The sequence below is a fragment of the Meles meles genome, chromosome 13 (assembly GCF_922984935.1).
Source record: "Meles meles chromosome 13, mMelMel3.1 paternal haplotype, whole genome shotgun sequence".
NCBI lineage: Eukaryota > Metazoa > Chordata > Mammalia > Carnivora > Mustelidae > Meles > Meles meles.
Genome location: NC_060078.1, coordinates 80,891,681 through 80,905,155, shown reverse-complemented (window position 1 = coordinate 80,905,155; position 13,475 = coordinate 80,891,681). Strand labels below are relative to the sequence as shown.

The following is a 13,475-nucleotide window of genomic DNA, read 5'->3' as shown; positions in this document are numbered from 1 at the left end:
ACTTAAGTATCCGACTCTTGATTTTGGCTCAGGTCATGATCTTAGGGTTGTGAAGTCAAGCCCCACACTGGGCTCAGCGCTTAGTGCAGTCTGCTTGGTCTCTTCTCCCCCCACCACCCTGCTCGTGCTCGCTCACTCGCTCTCTAAAATAAATTAAATCTTAAAAAAAAAAAAAAATCTTAGTTATTATCTCCCTACCATTTGTAAACATCCTTGTTCATGTCAATATAAAAGCTCAAGACACTCTGAACCAAGATGCAAGCTTTATTTTAGAAACTTCTGGTGTATATAATGAGTGAAGAACATAATGACGCTTTGCAAAAGAATGCCAGTATCTCTGATTCAAATGACTCCACCCATCAAAAACCAGAGTTCTAATCCTATCTGTTAATACCAATAACCAATACCCACGTAATTTTAAAACAGGTATGAAAAAGGAAAAGAGTACACTGATATCATAAACTAAACCTGAAGGGAAAAATAAACGCGTAAAACAGATTTTTTAAAGTATCTAAGGCCCACACAGAAGTCAGTTATATCGGCTGCTATCTTCCTACCAGATCCAAAGCATAAATTTAGAAGGAGCCCTTGTACTGGTCACTTCCAGGTAGTCAAATAATTTAAAATGCACATACAGTAGCTTAAGTTACCTGCTTTCTAACAGAAACAATTTAGCTCACACATTTAAAAAAAAAAAAAAGAATCATAATAAAGTGAAAATTTCTTTTCACATTGAAATTTGGAGTTACCTGCTGGCAACGTAAATGTTACAAGGTCAGTTAGAAAATAGCAAGCAAAATCCCCCTTTCTCTGATGAAGAGAGGCAGCTATCTCTCGCCGGATCTGCTCTGTCAGTTCAGGACACACCATTGCTGGAATACACTTTGCTGCTTGTTGAGACACCTTAAATACAAAAGAAACTTTCCTCGGCATCTCATTTATCATTAACAAAAGCAGAAAACAACAGTATTTAAGAGAAATTACCAAACCTTCCCAGTAACTCAGGGTGTTGTTGAATTTTAAAACAGATCGGGGATTAATTCCTCACCAGTGGAAATATGTTTCAGTACAACTTTGCAGGAAAATAGCCAAAAAATGCTTTACCTTCTGACTCAGGAAATTCACTTCTTAGGAATTTATCCCAAGAAAATATATAAAGAATTAGATTAAAATATTATATAAAATGGCATTGTTCGCAAAGGTTCATCCTAGGATAGGGAGGGAGGACAGAAAACCACCTAAGACTAAGCATCATGCCCACAATAAAAGTATTCTTTAAAAAAAAAAAAAGAAAAAAAAAAAAACAGGAAATTTCAGCTCACGGAGAAAGATGGAAGCACAGACACTCTTCTGCTGGGTTAAGAATACTTCAAGTATCCTGACGTGGAATAAAGCAAGCATGGTATTTTTAAAGGGTTAGTTTTCCACTGACCTCAAATCCTTCCCCATTGGATAGAACTCTGAATATTTAAAGAAGCAACTGGCTTCTCTCCAAGTGCAGAACAGACAACAAACCTTCGAGGTACAGCCAGCCAGACAGGAATGAAATGGGAGCAGTGACGTGCTAGTGGGCACTAAGACAGAGAACTTCTAAGTAAGAGTAGGGCCAGAACTTTCCTCTTCTCTTTAATGATGGATAGCAACAAATGACGCAAAGATATTTTACATTTAAGCTGTATTCCTTTCATGGAGTTTAAGATAGCTGCATATAAAGAATTTTGAAATCAAAGGTGAGCATCCGCTGGAGAAGAAATGAGTCTGGTGTGAACCCCGAGCGAACCAGTCAGCTCTGCTTTCTGCTGTCACTACAGACCGCAGCCACCAAACCTGGACAACGTTCCCTATCCTTCATATCTAGCCTCTTCTACCTTATGACTCTCAACCATCTCCTTAGGTTAGTAATTCTTTTTTTTTTTTTTTTTTTTTTTTTTTTTTTTTTTAAAGATTTTATTTATTTATTTGACAGAGAGAGATCACAAGTAAGCAGAGAGGCAGGCAGAGAGAGTGAGAGGGAAGCAGGCTCCCTGCGGAGCAGAGAGCCCGACGCGGGACTCGATCCCAGGACCCCGAGATCATGACCTGAGCCGAAGGCAGCGGCTTAAACCACTGAGCCACCCACATGAACTTGGGAAGGACCTGTGAATCTGAATGGGAATTTTCATTAGATTTAAATCCTTCGGGGGCGCCTGGGTGGCTCAGATGGTTAAGCATCCGCCTTCAGCTCAGGTGGTGATCTCTGGGTCCTCAGGATGGGGTGGGGCTCCTGGCTCAGCAGGAAGTCCGCTTCTTGCTTCTCCCTCTCCCTCTCTCCCTGCCCCTGCCCAAGCTCATTCTCTCTCAGTCTCTCTCTCTCTCTCTCTCTCTCTCTCTCTCGGTATCTGTCTCAAATGAATAAATAAAATCTTTTAAAAAAAAATTTAAATACTTCATCTTCAGTAACCTCCTGTCTGTATTTAAAATGCGTTCTCTTATGTATCACAAATCTAATATTCTAAAAACTATCATTTCAATATAACTGATTTCTGCAATCTTACTTTTATTTTAGGCATTTAAAAAACAGTATTATGAAAAGGAGTCCATGGGTTCCACCACATCACCAACAGAGTCCACAATCTAAAATCCAATTAAGGGGCACCTGGGTGGCTCAGTGGGTTAAGCTTCTGTCTTTGGCTTGGGTCATGATCCCAGGGTCCTGGGATCGAGCCCTGCTTCGGGCTTTCTGCTCAGCAGAGAGCCTGCTTCCCCCCCACCCTGCCTCTCTCTGCCTGCCCCTCTGCCTACTTGTGATCTCTGTCTGTCAAATAAATGACGAAAATCTTTAATAATAATAATAATAATAATAATAATAATAATAATAATAAAATCCAATTAAAACCCCTGCCCCAGACACATATCCCATAACATAAATGTTCTCCTAGTCTCATCCCAAAAGCACTTGGCTCTGTGCTCCCTCTGCAAGCACATCCCTTAGTCCAATCTCCCTACTGGCCCCTTCAGTTCTGTCCTCTGGAGCACCCAACTCCACTGAGGTGACACTCCACAACCAATTTTGTTCACCCTGGAAATCTACCCCACTCCTCTCTCCCACAGTGTACCACAGTTGGTCTAGGTGTTCCAGAGAATATGGCAAAAATGACGGTACGTCGCTTCCTAAATTTGGTTCTGTCTAGAAGACCCTGAAGCTTCCATCTGGATCACTCTCCCGTACCTTCTGTCTGTCAGCTCACTTAGTTCTGGTGAAACCTGCCCTCTCGAGGGGCCCACGTGACCAGGATTTGAAGCTTCCCGCCACCAGTCATGCAAGTATGCCTGGAACCAGATCCTCGCACCCCAGTCAAGCCTTCTGACACCTGCAGCTCTGCAAATGTGGCTGTAAAAGCTCATGAGACCTTGCGCCACAACCACTCAGCAGAGGAGCTCCTCAATTCCCTACACTCAGAAACTGCTTGAAGGTATTAACTGTTTGTTGTCTAAATGGAGGAGCTAAATGCAGGTGATCTGTTTGGGCAATAACTATTAAGCACCATGGGGTTCTACTGGCTTCCCACTGTCAGTCCCCAGATGCTCTTCGGAGGTCAGTGACTTATAACAGTCCCTCCAACTTTCTCACAGCCCTCCACCAGGCTGAGAGGAGTCCAGGAACCCCCCAAAGGACTTGAGCCTTGATTCACAGCTGCCCTCTCTATCCTGTCTCCTGCCACCACCATCAACTACAGCTCTGCACGCTTGCCCTGCCAATACAACAACACAAATATAGCCAGACCTCAAATACTACAGAAACTACCTCTAATTGTTCCATCCCCTGCTTCCAGAACTCTGGTCCTTTTTTAATCACATTGCTGCTTTTCAAACAGTCCTTTTTCTATTACAGTAAACCTGCCCCTTGTTTTCACCACTACTATCCCCCACAAGCCCTTCCCCTTTTTGGTGCCTCTGGGGTCACTGGATTCTTATCAAACTGAACAACGGCTAGCCATTTCAATCATGTTTTCAGGTAACCTTCATATTCCTTAATCCCTCCCAGTGCTTTCTATATAATGGTTCCCAATATTGGCAAATTTGAATATGCAAATATACATATGCATACTACAGATGCAGTTTACTGAGAAAATCTGAATCCACAACTGATCTGACTCCCTGCATTTTTACTCTATTTCTCTTATCATTAAAAGAATTACCTGGATAATATGGCCTCATCCTGAATCGCTGCTCTGCAATCCTTTGTGACATCTGCGTCATTATCTAAGCCCAGGAGCTCAGAACCAACCTGACCCTTCTCTCACCATGACTCCCCACATTCAGCTGCTCCACTTAATCTTGACTCCAGCCCCACCAAGCTCTCTCATACTGGCCCACTTCCCTCCACTGCCACTGCCACTCCCACGTCTGTACTGACCAAGGGCTTGCCAGCATCACACAGTGCTATCCTACAGAGGCTTTCCCCTGTCCCATCCACAGCAGCCCAAACACACTCGGATCTAGCCACTCCCTTTCCCCTCTCCCTAACACTCTGCACAGCCAGTTCACTGCCCTAGGAACAATCGTCCAGTTCCTTGGCCTAGAAGATCCTTCATAATGCTTTCCTTCCCAGATCCCAATCACCAGCCATCCTGAGCACCTGCAAGTTCCTGACCTCACCACAAACACCACAAACCACCAGGACCTCTGAATAAACGGTTCCCTTCTCTCCTCTACCCACTTATGAGGCAAACTCCTACTTCTCCTTTGGATTCCACTACAATATTACCTGCTCTAGGTAAGAAGGCAAGATACCCCAAAACACTTTCCCAAGCACTGTCACAGCACCTGGCATTTACATCTCTGAGAATACACTCTGTAGAGAATTACCTGTTTATTTCTCTACTTTTCTCGATACTCACTGAAGGAAGAGCCAATGCCTTCGTAATTATATCCCTTTTTAGCATCGTACCTAGCACAGAGTAGATACTCAATAAATTTTAGTTAAATGAATGAATGAAAGATACATCCCAGTGTTTTTTAATCAAACTGATGATTCAAATCTTATGGCAAAATGTCCTATTTTAAAAGCATATACCCTTAGGAATTACATACTATTGAAGTTTCAAGTTTAGTGTGAGTTTATAAAGGCAGTAAAAGAAATCTGAAACATTTAAGAACAGTTTAGAAAAACATAACATCAAAAATGAAAATTAATGAACACATTTCCTTCATATAAAATGTTTCACCAAAATGCCATACTCACCTCTGTAAGCAGTATTGCTAGCATATCCTGCCTCTGAAAACGTATAGCCAGATGTACAAGAGTATAGCCAACATCAAAAGCAGAAGGACGGTTCAGCAAACGCACTTCATCTGCAGTGAGCTGACGGGCAATGTCTCCTCCTGATGACTTGTACGCTTCTATAGCGGCTAAATCACCTTCTACAACCCCTAGAACAAGGAGCAAGATAGAAAAAGTTTATTTCTGTTTTTCTTCAAAAAGCATAAACCTGTTGTTACATTCACTCTAAACCCTTTTAAGTGTTTCTCCAGGATTTCTGGATCCCAGGACAGCATTTAAATGTCCTAAAGAATATTAAGGAAAACTGGTGTATTCCTCTCCCTTTAATTTCTTTCTAGAACGAGAACTACCTATTTAGGTACTTACCTTCACATCAGCACTGGCTCCATGCTCGAGGCTGAGAGGAATTGTTAAGATTTTATCAACTGGACCAAAGATCAGTAATCCTGGTATGAAAAACCAAATTTTAGGGGCACCTGGGTGGCTCAGTGACTTAAGCCTCTGCCTTCCACTCAGGTCATGATCTCAGGGTCCTGGGATTAAGCCCCACATTGGACTCTCTGCTCAGCAGGGAGCCTGCTTCCCCCATCCCCTTTGTCTGCTTCTCTGTGTACTTGTGACTTCTCTGTCCAATAATTAAAATCTTAAAAAAAAAAACACCTTTACAGAAAATACTAAACTCCTATTCTGGTCCCAACTCTACAGAAACCAAGGAGACAGGGATGTGCTTCCTGTTAGCTTTGGGCTCTCTTGCCCTTTACACCTGAATTTTTTAAGCTGAATCAAAACAAATGCTGAGGGGCGCCTGGGTGGCTCAGTGGGTTAAGCCTCTGCCTGAGCTCTGCCTTCAGCTCAGGTCATGATCCCAGAGTCCTGGGATTGAGCCCCGCATCGAGCCCCGCATCGCATCGAGCCCCGCTTCGAGCCCCGCATCTGGCTCTCTGCTCAGCGGGGAGCCTGCTTCCTCCTCTGTCTCTGCCTGCCTCTCTGCCTACTTGTCTGTCAAGTAAGTAAATAAAATCTTAAAAAAAAAAAAACAAAAAAACAAATGCTGAGCCTTCCATACTGCTGTTTAGCTATGAAATAATTCAGAGCAATTAAAACCATTTTCAATATAAGTTAAAGTTAGCAACACTGATTTCAGAACCTCTCAAAGCCGAATCTTCCTTATACTCATTAAGTATTAATATAGTAAAACTTGAACCAGGTGAGTTAGAAGAAAAAATATGCTAAAATAAAACATTACAAACTAGTTGGGGATAGAGAGACAAAACAAGTTATCACTTTTTCCAAATCCATAAAGAACTTTTTGTTCCCACTAAACCATGTTACTAAACTTAACACAAATTCATATTAGGTAAAGACAGTACTCCTATTTACTGAGCAGTACAGTACACATCTATGAATAAATACCCTTGGCAAAATACAATGGTGTAGGTAAGCCTCAAACTTAACCACAAATAGTGTTTTACACGAACACATACCCCAAGACTGAAGGACCATATAATTTCTTTTAAAGATTTTGTCTATTTATTGACAGAGAGAGAGAGAGAGGGAGATCACAAGGAGGCAGAGGCAGGCAGAGAGAGAGGGGGAAGCAGGCTTCCTGCTGAGCAGAGGGCCTGATTCAAGGGTCAATCCCAGGACCCTGAGATCATGACCTGAGTGGAAGGCAGGGGCTTAACCCACTGAGCCACCCAGGTGCCCCAGGACCATATAATTTTAAGTGCCCTAACTTATATCAAGAAAAATTTGTTGGGTAAAATGCTGATACGAGCTAAAAATATTCTTACTGTATTTTCTAAAAATTCATTTTTTATTGCCATCTTAAATTAGAAATTAAAGAAATAAGAGCTATTCCTTGGAGACTAACAGATTGGTACAATGCAACAATTTCTCCCAGTTATTAAAAATGACAAAACTTTAAAATAATTTAATTCCCATGTTCACTGAATGCTCATGACATGCAAAGCACCGTCTATGCTAGGCAATGTGAGAAACACAAACAGTAAAAACATGATTCCTATACTCAAAAGAGTCCTTTCTCATCACATTTACGGGCCATAAAAGGCCAGCTTCAAAAGTTTTCAGACTCTGTGTTCGAAGATGCTTTCTGCAAATCTAAACCCACTCCCCAAAAAAGGATACCCTGCTGCCGACACAGACATTTTTCAGGTGAAGAAATCCATGATATCAAATGAGAACACCTTCTTACAGGAACTTTTATTTTCATGGCCACATATTAGGTTAATACACTCTTCAATGCCTAAGTACAGCTGTCACTCCCACTCCCAATATGGAAAGGCTTTAAAACAATCTTAGGAGGCCCAGTGCCCTGGAGAAGTCATCAGGGCTAAAATGTGATACGAGGGCCGCCCGGGTGGCTCAGTCAGTTAAGCTGCTGCCTTTGGCTCAGGTCATGATCCCAGGGTCCTGGGATAGAGTCCTACATCGGGCTCCTTGCTCAGCAGGGAGCCTGCTTCTCTCTCTGACTCTGCCTGACACAATGCCTGCTTATTCTCTCTCTCTCTCTCTCTCTCTCTCTCTCTCTCTCTGATATAAATAAATAAATAAATAAAATCTTTAAAATGTGATATGACTGGCAGAAATCTTCTCCAAAGGGCGAGCCTTAAGAATAGAAACAGAGGAACCTCCATGCTGTGCTGAGTCAATCAGAGAAAGACAATTCTCATATGATCTCCCTGATATGAAGAATTTCAGAGGCAGAGTGGGAGGCCTGGGGGGTAGGGAAGGAAAAAAATGAAACAAGATGGGATCAGGAGGGAGACAAACCATAAGAGACTCTTAATTTCACGAAACAAACTGAGGGTTGCTGGGGGGAGGCAGGTAGGAAGAGGAGGGTGGGGTTATAGACACTAGGGAGGGTATGTGCTATGGTGAGTGCTGTGAGATGTGTAAGCCTGACGATTCACAGACCTGTACCCCTGGGGCAAATAATACACTATATGTTAATAAAAACAATAAAACACACACATACACACAAGAATAGACACAGAAAGTCCTACTTGAAATAAAAACAATCTATGGTCAGAGTCAAGTACACAAAGAACTCTAAAATTTCTGCTTGTTTTAATGAACAGATGAGAATAACCAAAGAGAGCTCATAATTTTATGAATAATCTAATGCAGTTCTCTTTAGAACCAATATGCCCCACTCCGTTTCCTTCCGTGTATATGTACTTCCATACGGAAGCAACTACTTTTCCTATTAGTCTTATCAAAGCTGTCACTATTTCTGGGTGCCTTCATTATCACTGCACCTCTTACAGTTTATTATTTATAAAACATATATTTATAAAATTTATGACATAAGAAAAGCCACCCAAGGACCAAAATGACTAATCAATTTACCTGAGAACACACACAGGAACCACTGCACAGAACATGGATACATCTGTGTACCTATTTAGGCACGTGCACGCACGTGCATGCACATACCTTCTTTTGTTTCCCAAAGACAAAGATGACTGCCAACCAACTTCTAAAATCACAGTCTTCACTATTTTTAGCTAACTCACCATATACAGCTGATGTCTGGAAGAATCTCATCTTAGAAATTCTTGCTTAAGAATTCATTTCCTCTGTCATGTTTGTGAGGGATTTCTGTAATTAGAAACTAACTAACATAATGGGTGGGGGGGGTACAGACCAAACAGCACAAGGAAGTTGACAAACTGTGCTTTGGAATTACGATTTACAATGTCACCCAGTTGCCTTCAGATTGAGCATTTAAAAAATATATATAAATAGAACTTCAAATGGTAAACTGCACAGTATACGAATTCTACCTCAATAAAGAGGATACATATACCCAAAAACAGGATTTCTATTCATCCAAATCAAAAAAACCAAAACAATTACTTCCTCCAACCCCAAAGTCTGTATTGAACTACACAGAGGGTATGCTGCTGCTCTCCAGCATGGAGCAAAACCAGGAAGGCAGAAAACGATGATGAATGGAATAGAGAGTCTGTGCTCTATTCTTTATAGCATAAAATCCTCCAAATCTTCTAGAACATGAAAAACACAAACATAAATATAGGCACAAAGTAATATTTTAGAGAAAAAGATTTCATTATCTAATGTTTTGGGAATATAGGATTCCATTCTTTTCATTAACTATAATTAAGAACTTAGTTTCAGTTACCAGTGAGTTTTCAGCTACAAAGTACATTTATTATAAGTTTCATGAGACTGTCACTGAATGGTCCAAACATTCAGTCTGTCTTTATGACACACTGTTCAAAGACAGCTATTGACTAAACTTTCCACAGTTTCTTGACAGATGGGTCTTCACTGTAAATGGCATATTTAAAAGGATCTGGCCCATACTCAGGTGAGGTAAAGTTTTAGCTATAAACCTTTTCTACTGAGGGGACAAAGTTTAAGATTATACACCAAGCAACTTACAAAATGTCTTTTTGGAGTTATTCACATAATATTTTTACCACCTCTAATATCAGGGGATAAAGGAAAGAAGAAGAGGGGAGAAGAGCTGGTAGGGAGGAAAAGACAGCAAAATAAACACGGGGTAAAATCTCACTTTTTGTAACAATGACCAGGAAAAAGCAGCACCGTTCCAACGGAAGAGGTGCTGTATATACATGCCTCCTAGTTACTGACCTCTCGCACTCTCTCCAAGAGAGTAGCTGAAGGATCTTTCTCTTAATATGTTTTCTGAAAATTTAACAAATGTCTATTACACGTTCTGTCCCTCCTTCTTCCGTGCTATGAAGTAAAATTAAAAGGACAGCTGAAGGCACTCTGAGAAGATTAAGTTTACAAAACTAACCTACAGTCTCATCATACATTCAAAACTGACCGAATGAAACAAACACACAACCAAGCAGGCAGCGGTGCGTAACTACAGATAATGCAGTGTTAACACACTTCTAAACCCATTAATACCTAAGGGTAAATGAAAGTTGCTACATCTTACAAAATATAAAGTTTAAAAACAACTCATATTGTTCCAGAAGCTGGGCCAGGAGTAGAATTTAACATATTCTGAAGCCACAGGTCACAACTCACTGGGGACTTCACAGCTACTATGGAACTCCGTTGGTTAGAATATGGAGCTGGCTCGTAGATGTTTAGAAAATAGACTTATTTTTTTCCCCCATATATGGCACAGTTTTCAAAGTTTCACCTTATTTTCTTTTATGACGTAAGATCATAATGGTAACTAACTTTGAAAAGAATGCCAAATGGTAAAAAAAAAAGCCAGGACTTACCTGAGCCCCCATGGGCCAGCTCAACACTACCCTGGAGTTCTATGGTAGCTGTGACATCACAGCATGCTTTATGCTGTGGGGTCAGGGTGGACCTGGAGTCGGCTGGCACAACTGCAGGAGCCCTTAAAAAGAAAAGTTAGTTTTAAGTGGTAGTGTTCACAACGTGCTTTACCGTGGTCAGCAGAAAGATGCAGATGCGCTGGCTACAATGTCTGGATTGTTGTCTTCTACCCAGAGTTTGATTCACTTAGGTGGCTTCACATATTTAAAGAAGAAAACAAACAAACAAACAAACCTGTACCACCCGGTAATACTTTTTCTTTATATCCCTAACCATTTGGCTATAGTTGATCGTGAACTGGCTTAGCTATTCATATTCACAACTAATTCCTTCAATACTCAAACATGAGCTGCTTTTTAAGCAAAATGTCCTCAATATTTTTAAAGTGTACCTTCAAGTCGGCACAAGCTCAGGAGCAATCCCAGGAATAGTGTGAGCAGCCCAGACCACCTCCGAGAAGCATTATTCACATAATAACCAACAGCAGCAAGTGAAAATGTACCACTTCTAGTTCTAGAATAGTGCTACAGAACAATAACCTTTTCAAAAGGTGAGATGAAAATCACAAATTGGAAATACTTTAATATACACTATATCAAGATGAGCTCCTATTCAATTCGGCCAATAAACTTGCTCCATTATAAAAACATTCTCTACAGAATAAAAGATTCAATGGCTGGGAAGTCAAAATAATCTCTAACTAAGGCCTTTAACGGTTCTATTATTTATCATGACTAACTATGCCAAATTTAATTTATACTTTGGCGCTCTTACATCTTTACATCTCTGATTAGGCTGTTAACAACCCAACTGCTGCAGAAGTATAAATCTCCAAAGTCATGAAAAAATACCTGCCTCGACAGATACCTTCAAGAGAAAGAAGATCTCGCTATGTAGGAAGAATTACTGCTGAGAGCACCATGGAAGGAATTAAAGAACAGGTCACAAAGTTATCTTTGGGAAGGGGATGAGAGATGAGGGCTACTGTTAACAGTTAAAGGAACGTGAGTTCGAATTACAAAAGTAATTCCAAAATACTGGCCAAGAGTCAACTGAAGAGATAATTAGGGTTCTTAAAAACCTAGGCTTCCAGTTATATAAAACACTATATGTCAAAACCACATTCACCACTGAAAAATCAAGTCCCCAAAGTTTTCTGACCACAAGTAAAAAATTTTGCATACAACCAGGCCATGTTATCCTGGCTGCATCTGAAACCAAATTTTAGATTTTTTAGAATTACACTATTTTAGGTAGGCCTGAAGGAACTACTGAATAGTCTAGCCCACTCTCTTTTACACATCATGGAAGAGTTTATAAAAGGAAAGACTCTTATGGACATATAACATCACACTGTTCATAATATGTCCGTGTAACTTTTCTTCTAGCCAGAGATACTGACAGAATCAAGACAGAATCATCAAAATGGAAGAGATGTTAAAAAGTTACTTAGTCAAGGGGCGCCTGGGTGGCTCAGTGGATTAAGCCGCTGCCTTCGGCTCAGGTCATGATCTCAGGGTCCTGAGATCGAGCCCCGCGTCGGGCTCTCTGCTCCGCAGGGAGCCTGCTTCCTCCTCTCTCTCTGCCTGCCTCTCTGCCTACTTGTGATCTCTCTCTGTCAAATAAATAAAATCTTTAAAAAAAAAAAAAAAAGTTACTTAGTCAAAAAAAAAGTTCCTTAGTCCATCTTAATAAGGCTCCCGGGTAGAAGCACAAAACTATAAAGTTCCTATGATTTGCCACCGCGAGAGAAAGTTCCAGTTTCAGTGAATACCCATGGCCACACGAGTATCCATGTAAGTGGAGTGGTAGATTTTCCTCAAAAGTCTCAGGCCCACATATCCAACAACCCATCAGACAGTCCCACTACATCCTGTCTAAAACTGAACTTCACATCTTCTGTGTTTAGGAGCAATGATCCAACCCAAGTGTCCAAACCAAAACCCTGGACATCTTTCTTAACTCTTCTTCCCTCAGCCTCTGTATCAACTTTGCCAAGTTTTGTCAATCCTGCCTTTTAAGTCTCTCTCAAATACATCCCCCATCCCATCTCCACTGCACTCCACTCCACTCCACTAGGTCAAGGCTGCACTCTCCCTCACTAAGATTACTCTAATGTTCTCTTTCCAGTGGTCAGCTTGCCTCAAGTGCTGCTCCATTCCAATCTAGTCTCTATTCTGACCAGAGTGATCTTTCTAAACCACAAATCTGATTAAGGCGGACTCCTTCTAAATGTTTACCACTGTCCTTCTGTTAAGAGCTAAACTCCTCAACCAGGTCCACAGACCTTGAGACCTGCAGCATCACCCGCGGCATCACCCAGCACCATCGCCCCACAGCACTACTCTGCAGCTCCCACACTACACATCAACCCTGCTTAACTCCATCAGTTGTTCTCTTGACTCTGAGTGGTCGTAACACATGCAATTCCCTCAGATCAAAACATCGTTCCCTCTTCTCTTTAAGGGTTTGGCTTAGATGTCACTTCCTCCTGAAACCCTTCTCCAGACCCTCTAGCACCGAACCTTCCTCTACTAAACGGTCACGCTCTACTGACTTACTAAATTTTATCTTCCTCTATCAGAGCACAAGCTCCCTGAAAGCCATGACTTCCTTCACAGTGCTTGGGAAAACACTCCATGAATATCTAAGTGTGAAAATAAATGAACCAACAAAGAAAGGGTAAAAACTAAGTCAGTTCTGGAGGGTGGAAGAGGACGAACATTTGCCTTATCAGATCTTTAAATACATAATAAAGCCATAATTACTTAAGCAGAAGTATGATACTGATTTAAAAAACAAACATCAAAATAGCCTCAAAACACATGATGTAGAATCATCCTATGTATAACAGAACCACCCAAATGGTATGGGGAAATAATAATGGTATGGGGAA

The 13,475-nt window shown here is 41.1% G+C and overlaps 1 protein-coding gene across 3 annotated transcripts in view; it reads right to left on the bottom strand.

Annotated features, from left to right (window-relative positions):
- ZRANB1 (zinc finger RANBP2-type containing 1) overlaps window positions 1-13,475 on the bottom strand; it is a 54,707-nt gene that overhangs the window by 10,229 nt on the left and 31,003 nt on the right. For 2 of the 3 annotated variants that reach the window (XM_046027996.1, XM_046027997.1), the window contains exons 2-4: window positions 10,519-10,640; window positions 5,225-5,412; window positions 750-903 (exon numbers count right to left, since the gene is read on the bottom strand). In XM_046027996.1, coding sequence (XP_045883952.1) covers window positions 750-903; window positions 5,225-5,248 — 178 coding nt within the window. In that variant the 5' untranslated portion in view covers window positions 5,249-5,412; window positions 10,519-10,640. The remainder of the gene's footprint in view (window positions 1-749; window positions 904-5,224; window positions 5,413-10,518; window positions 10,641-13,475) is intronic. The other variant, XM_046027995.1, reaches the window with a different exon arrangement.